The 8,050-nt window shown below is 42.4% G+C and overlaps 1 protein-coding gene across 1 annotated transcript in view; it reads right to left on the bottom strand.

Annotated features, from left to right (window-relative positions):
• Positions 1 to 4,365, bottom strand: part of PAPSS2 (3'-phosphoadenosine 5'-phosphosulfate synthase 2) — a 50,792-nt gene extending 46,427 nt beyond the window's left edge. The window contains exons 1-3 of the mRNA XM_015558821.1: positions 4,270 to 4,365; positions 4,069 to 4,186; positions 128 to 363 (exon numbers count right to left, since the gene is read on the bottom strand). Coding sequence (XP_015414307.1) covers positions 128 to 363; positions 4,069 to 4,186; positions 4,270 to 4,365 — 450 coding nt within the window. The remainder of the gene's footprint in view (positions 1 to 127; positions 364 to 4,068; positions 4,187 to 4,269) is intronic.
• Positions 4,366 to 8,050: the final 3,685 nt, after the last annotated feature.

Raw genomic sequence — 8,050 nt, 5'->3', positions numbered from 1 at the left:
GGGGGGGGGGGGGGGGGGGGGGGGAGGATGGGAAGTTGAACATTCCTCCAGACCCTCCCCGCTCCCAACTCCTGCTCCTGGCAGTGAGAGCGCTGGGCGGCAGTGTGTGGGAACCAAATCAGCTTACCTTTGTGAACGGAGAAATGAAGCTGGTAATGCAGACCAGACCGGCGTCGGCAAACAGCTTGGCCACCTCGGCAATCCGGCGGATATTTTCCTCTCTGTCTCCCGCGGAGAACCCAAGGTTTTTGTTCAGGCCGTGGCGGACGTTGTCCCCATCCAGGGAGTAGCAGGGGATGGCGTGGGAGACCAGGTACTCCTCCAGAGCAAAACTGATGGTCGTCTTCCCAGCACCGGAGAGACCTGTTCAGAGCAGGCAAGACAAGACAGGCATTGACCCTGATAGTTTACGATGACAAATTGGAACCTGATCCTAATCGTGACCTGATCCTAACTTTTACCTACTTTAAGTGTAAATTATACCCTTATTGCAATCATTTGACTGACCTCAAATCAAAACCCTTAAAATATAGAAAAAGTCTAGTTTGCTACAAGTCCAATACTTGCAGCATTTCTTTCAAATCTTGAGATGACTATTTGTCCCTTATTAGGACGATAGCCTCTCAAAGCCAGGGAGGTTCATACATGGGGAGACCTTGTGGGGGCTGCATTTGGTTCTTGCTTTGTTCTGCTTGGCCGGCAGAGTGTTTTAAAAATTAGAAAGTTGCACATAAAAATCCAGATTTGAGCTTCTCTTGATAAAAACAAGCAGACAAAAAACCAAGATCTGGTGAGAGTGTTCTCACAGCCTCTTGTGACAGCAATCAGCTAGAGTGGAGGGGACAGCCAGCCCTCGGAGGCGGGGAGGCCACCTCCCTTGTCCATGCCCCTAAACAAGCATCTGACCACAGAGCCCATATACTGTCCTTTATTTTAAAAATCTTTTTTGCCAATGACTCTTGAAACATCAAGGGTGGGAAGCGCCCTGAACGAGGCTGTGTATGTACTGAGAGCTCCCATTCACTCTTGGCTGTTTGGAGTCTTTACATGAGAACAGCTACATGTACCTTTCACCACGGTTTCAAAGCACAATGGCTGGGAACACACTTTATCATTTCAATATGAAGAAAAACATAAGGAGAAAGGGAATTATATAAGTAATTCGAAAATTACTTAAAATCCTGGAAAAGTAGCACTTTACACATTCAATAATCCTACAGATCTTGGAATCTGAAGAATATTACACTGTGCAAAGCTACCGTCGGACATCACTCGGGCATGGAAGAGGAAAAGTTAGGGGCAAAGAAAAGAAGGTCAAGAGGTCACTACAAAGACAGAGGGTGGAAAGAAGGAAAAGACAAAAAGTATAAGAAAAGCAGAGACGAAAGACAAAGAGCAAAGGAGACTTGATAAAAAAGGTATTACATGGCCCTAGCTGGTGTGGCTCGGTGGATAGAGCGTTGGCTTGCAGACTGAATGGTCCTGAGTTTGATTCCGGTCAAGGGCACATGCCCAGGTTGCAGGCTCAGTCCCCCATAGGGGGCATGCAGGAGGAAGCCAATCAATGATTCTCTCTTATCATTGATGTTTCTATCACTCTCTCCCTCTCCTTTCTGCTCTGAATTCAATAAAATATATTTTTTTAAAAAGAAAGGTATTACATGAAAGGTAAACATATAATTTCCATATTTTAGTTATGGTTTATCATGCACCTGGCCTTGAGATAGGATCATTAGGACAAGTGGCTATCTGAAGAATGTGCTGGCAATCTCTACAAATCACTGCTGACGACATTGTCTATTATGTAACTTTGTCTGTTATGTAACTTATTGCCTATTAGAATTTGTCTGGTTGTAGGGTAGGAGAAATAGAATTCCTGAATCTCTGGTATGCTCTCTCCCAGCAGAAAATGAGAGAAATAATAGAACTTTCCTTTGATTTTGTTTCAGCTCTCAGGAAACTAAGAGCTAAAATCACAGTAACAGTATTTTTTTAACAACTGAATTTATTATAGAATGTGGATATTAATACATCAAGTAAGTGGTATTACTCTCATTTTTATAAGAGTAGGTCATTCATTCAAGTAAAGTATCTTGTCTTTGCCACTTTTATTGTAGAGCCATATCACAATTTATATCAGAAAGTAGATTCTTCATGTACCCTATTTCAAAGAACAATGTTTTTCCTGTGGAACTAACATGGGTCTTGCTAAATGAATCTTTTTATATCATCACCAGGTTTATCCAGTTGATTGGATAAAATTTATTCCAAACTTCTACTCTTAAGTGAGATTAACTTCGTATTTGACTTTCCGAATCATCTGCTCAACTACCATTCTGTCATTTCAAATCAAGGCTCAAAAATGGATGGCCTGGAAAAAGAACTGAGCAATTTGAATCATGAATTTGACTTGCATTTCTTTCAAACCTTGAGATAACTATTTGTCCCCAAGAAAAAGTAATGTATTAGGTCAATAATATTAACTTTTTTTTTTTAGCTATCATTATTCTTTTTAAGACTTTTTTTTTTAAAGAGAAAGAGAGAGGGAGGAAGGGAGGAAGAGAAACATCAATGTGAGAGCAAAATATGATCAACTCCCACTGGGGATGGAGCCCCCAACCTCGGCATTTGACCTGACTGTAAATCAACCAACAATCTTCTAGTGCACAGGTCGACGCCCAACCAACTGAGCCACACCAGCCAAGTCCATCATTATTATTTTTATTACTATTATATTACTGTGAAGTTTCCCAAGGAGTGGCTATTGAGACACTATGTGAAAGTATTTGTTTTCTTCAGAGGTTAAAAGTAGGGAGAAGTTGTCCTGTTTTTGCACTCCTGTGCTTCCTAAACACTTTTACAAACTACAGGAAGCTGAAATATTGTAAACCAGCTACTGCTTTTTCAGATGATTGCCTTCAAGTGGCTTTTAAATTCAGAACATTACCATGCATAATGTATTATGCTTATGTCAGAATTAATTTTTCCCATTGATTTTCCTCTTTGCATCCACCAAGGATTTTGTTGGACCATGGTAACTATATTAAACTAGATGGCTGCCATATTTGTTTTAATACTTTGGAGTAACACTAATTACATCTATCAGTGGGAGTAAGTTATTTCTATATGTAAGGGCAACAATCCTCAGCTAAATACAAATCACGAGTTTTCCTTCTTGCAAACAGTTTAATTTTTTACACAATGAAAAACAGTCTCATCAAATGCTCAAATATCAGAAAACATAAAGAATATCTCTAAACATCCAGAACTCTCTGCTTGATGCCAAATGCTTGATGTCATGTTAGAAAAGCCACATTCATGACTGCCAGTAAATGTGTTGAGGCACAGAATTGAGAATTATGAAATTCCTTAGGCCGAATGGGAATGTCATCATCAACTTGTCCCATCTTTTCCTGACAAAGAGGAGAAAACTGAGAACTGGAGACATTCCATGACGTGATCCAAGTCCTAGTTCTTACTGAGGGGGAGCTAGGAGGCAGCTCTCAGCCTCCTTCAGTGGTTCTCAACCTTCTGGCCCTTTAAATACAGTTCCTCATGTTGTGATCCAACCATAAAATTATTTTCGTTGCTACTTCATAACTGTAATGTTGTGACTGTTATGAATCGTAATGTAAATATCTGATATGCAGGATGGTCTTAGGCAACCCTGTGAAAGGGTCATTTGACCGCCAAAGGGGTCGTGACCCACAGGTTGAGAACCACTGTCTAATGTTAAAATAAACACGTAATTATGTTACACTGATTTCCTTAACATTGTGTGTCACACATCAATTTTTGATTAAAATATATCAACAGTCCCTAGCTGGTTTGGCTCAGTGGATAGAGCCTGGGTCTACGGACTGAAGGGTCTCAGGTTCAATTCCAGTCAAGGGCTCATGCCCAGATTGCAGGCTCGATCCCCAGTAGGCAGCATGCAGGAGGCAGCCGATCAATGATTCTCTCTCATCATTGATATTTCTATCTATCTCTCTCCCTCTCCCTTCCTCCCTGAAATCAATAAAGACATTCTTAAATATATATATATATATATATATCAACACGGCATACCTGTCAGCCACACGGTACATCCTCGGAATCCGCCCCTTGTTCCAACTACCTGCCCTCTCTTATTCCTGCTCACATGGTGGGCCTGATAGATGACATTGGTGGATTTGTGCTGGTTCTCCTACAAAGAAAGACAAGATCAAGTACTATAGTTAATAAGCTAATCAACATAATACGTATAAATATAATAAAGCAACAGATTACATTAATAGTCTTTCCCAAAGGAAACTCCTCTTTTATCACTGGCATACAGAGCACATTAATTAATTCTACTACAGACACAGCCTTTAGAATACACATCATGACTCTTTGAAAGTACAATTTGAATGAGATAATTATTGATACAATAGTATTTCGTAGTTTTTGCCCTGGCCGGTGTTGCTCAGTGGTTGTAGCGTCATCCTGTGCACCACAGGGTTTTGGGTTCAATCCCTGGTCAGGGCATGTGGGTGAGAAAGCCGATCAATGTTTCTCTCTCACATCAGTGTGCCCCCCCCCCTCTCTCTCTCTCTCCTTACCTCTCCCTCCCTCTCCTCCTCTTCCTTCCTCTTTCTTTGGAATCAATGAAAAACATCCTCGGGTGAGGATTGAAAAATATACATAAAATGTGCAGTTTTTTGGTGAAAAGAAATTTTAATGATGGGATCCAAATATGGTGGGGTAGAAGGAACCCATAACGGTGGTTAAGTAAAAAGGTTGAGAACTACCCACATGTATTTTTGGTGTGGAACTGAATTTCTTATGACGTGTAATCCAAGTTGCTTAACTATAAAAATCTATGGAGCCTTTTAAACACCACACATGTACACCCATCAGAGCTAAAAAAAAAAAAGGAAAAAAAAAGCACCAATATTCTTTGAGCAAGACCCAGAGAAGCTTAGAAAACTCTGGGCCACATAAGGGCAACTATTAAATTCTGGAGCACATTAAATCACCTCTTTATGCCACCTCCTTGGGGAAAAACAAAGAAGGATACGAATAGGAAGATTTGGAGGCTACATGAGATAAAGGATGTGAACATGCCCTTACCGGCAGCGTCCTCTATAAATGTGGATGCTGCTGCTCATCCTCAGTGTATACCCCTAATAGGAAAGGCAGGAGCCAGCTGGACAAGGACCAGGAAAATCGCTTCAAGACCAAAGGGAGGGAGCCCCCTGCTGGCCTTGGGCAGTGCAACCAGTGGGGGCAGGCCTGCTGGCGAGGCACAGAGCCCCCAGCAAAAGGGCCAGTCAGGCAGGGAATGGGCAGTCAGAGGGAGCCAGGAGGAAGATGCTGAAAGCTGGGATCAGCTGGGTTGTCTGAAACCCTCCCTGGCTAGATGCTCGGATCACCCGTCAAGCAACCTGGCGAGAACCCAGGATGTGGAAGAGGTGGGATATAGTCCGGAATGCAGCAGGTCAGACAGCAGTGGCTTTCACTTGTGGGTTCACAAATGGGGACAAATTAGTCTAGTCCATGAGACATTCTAAGCAGTATTTCCCCTGGCGAGCAAATCCCCTGAAGGTATCTGAGTCTTCTGTGCCAAGTGTACTTTATAGCTTAAGGACAACATTAATGTCTTTTTCTTTAGTTGCTTGTTAATCACTACCATTAAATTCAAGAATATTGAGTCTGGATATCAGGCCCAAAAGAGAGTTCACCTGTTCATTTACTGATTCTTTCGGTAGATTTTTATGTAAATGAGCTCTAACAAGAAAAAATTCTGAGATGTCCTAAGTTAAATTATAGCAGGTCAGAGGGTGGGAGGAAGTAAGAGATTAATCAGTTGCCGAAACCGGTTTGGCTCAGTGGATAGAGCGTCGGCCTGCGGACTGAAAGGTCCCAGGTTCGATTCCGGTCAAGGGCATGTTCCTGGGTTGCGGGCACATCCCCAGTAGGAGATGTGCGGGAGGCAGCTGATCCATGTTTCTCTCTCATTGATGTTTCTAACTCTCTATCTCTCTCCCTTCCTCTCTGTAAAAAAATCAATAAAATATATTTTTTTAAAAAAAGAGATTAATCAGTTAAGAGCCTCAGGCCAAAATCAATAAAAGACGGCTCACATTCCTGATTATATGTTGAAATTTTGAATCAACTTCCAGGATGCTATCTAAAAAGAAGGCCAACTACCCTAGCGGGTTTGGCTCAGTGGATAGAGCGTTAGGCTGAGGACTGAAGGGGCCCAGGTTCGAATCCAGTCAAGTATATCAGTTGCAGTTCGACCCCGGGCCCTGGTCAGGACATGTGTGGGAGGCAACCAATTGATGTGCCTCTCCCTTCCATTCTCTCTAAAAATCAATGGAAAAATATCCTCAGGTGAGGATTAACAAAAAATAAAAATTTAAAAAGGCCAATTGCCAACTGCCACCACATCCTGTTTCTGTATGAACTTTCCCACAACCAATTGCCCATAACCAATCCCGAAGTAGGAACAATTTTCTTCCTTAGGGACTATGCACCTACCCTGGAACTGCCCGCACTTCACCTTTTCCCACCCTCCTGCAGCCAATGTAAATTCTTTCAAAACAATGTACATCTTTCATCCCCAAACCCCGTGTATAAAAGAGCCCGTCAGCTCCGGGACAGACGGCATGCTCATCTTCTCCATCTACCCCTGCTGCTGGTGGTTTCCCGTGATCGCCAACCTTTCGGACCTCACGGACCACCGGTTGGCGCCGGCTGGTTAGACAGTATGTCCGGGACCTGGTCCTTTTTCTGGCTAGCATATGGCTCCATAAACTCTTTCTTTCTGAAAAGCTTCGGCCTCGAAGCTACAACTATAGGCACTGGGAATATGGTACTGTACTAAACAGAGCAGAGTCCCTGGCATCATTTTGGGGGCAAATACAGCTAAGAAGACAAGTAACAGGGACCCCACTCCCGGGAGGAGGGGGAGGGTCTCATACATATATCTGTATACTATGTGGAGATATAGAAACACCTACAACTCAATTATATAAAGACAACCCCATTTTTAACATGTAAGCGGCCAGCCTGTTTTGTCTTCCGGACGGAAAGCATAGTGTCAGTCACCGGTGACTGGCTGGGCGCTTAACGTGTTAAAATGGGCAAAAGATCTGAACAACCACTTCTCAAGGGAAGACCCACAAATGGTCAGCAGCACAGGAAGAAGCACTCGAGTTATTAGTCATGAGAGGAATGCAAATTAAAACCCAAATGGGATGGGACTGCTACCATCTAATGGCAGCAAGCGTTCTCAGATGCTGACAGCGGAGGTAAAATGGCCCACGTCTCAGGAGAAAATCTAAATCTGGCCGTTTCTTATAAAACGAAATATCTACCCCATGATTCAGCAATGTCATAGATATTTACTCAAGAGAAATGAAAGCATGTCTCCTCAAAGAGACTTGTACAAGAATATTCTCAGCAGCTTCGTTTGGACAAAAACGGGAAATAACCAAGTATCCATCAATAGGAAAAACAGATAACAAACACAAAATCCACAGGGGAAACCAAAAAAACCTTACAAAAACCCCAAACTGTAGAATACTTTTATAGCAGAACACTACTCGGCAATAAAAAGGAAAGGACTACTGATACATGTGACGTGAATGATAAATGAAAACATGCTGCGTTGAAGAAGTCTTACACACAAAAGAACTACATGTGACTCCATTTATATGAAGTCCCCAAATAAGGAAGACTAGTGTACTAACTCAGAACAGCCGTTGCTTCGGGGTGACAATGTTGTATGTCTTGACAAGGGTTTGTACCCAGGTGTTTGCACTCTTGCTGGAACTCACTGAATGTACACACAAGATGGGTATTTCATTATATGTAAATTTTGCCACATGCAAAAACAAAACCGCGGAGAGCCATTTAAAAAAGTAGGCAAGCCAGAAAATATATAATAAGATTCAGATGGTGGAATTGTATTGTTCAGCACTGTTGCCTTTATGGAAAAGGGCTCTGATCCCAGTCATAGCATATTGGACTTTAAGGGGCTGCTGCCCACCTGTGCACATGAATGCCCACCAGAGCTTAA

This window comes from Myotis davidii, unplaced genomic scaffold (genome assembly GCF_000327345.1).
Source record: "Myotis davidii unplaced genomic scaffold, ASM32734v1 scaffold933, whole genome shotgun sequence".
In the NCBI taxonomy this organism is placed as follows: Eukaryota; Metazoa; Chordata; class Mammalia; order Chiroptera; family Vespertilionidae; genus Myotis; species Myotis davidii.
The sequence above is the reverse complement of the archived record's forward strand: the minus strand, read 5'-3'. Positions and strand labels throughout refer to the sequence as shown.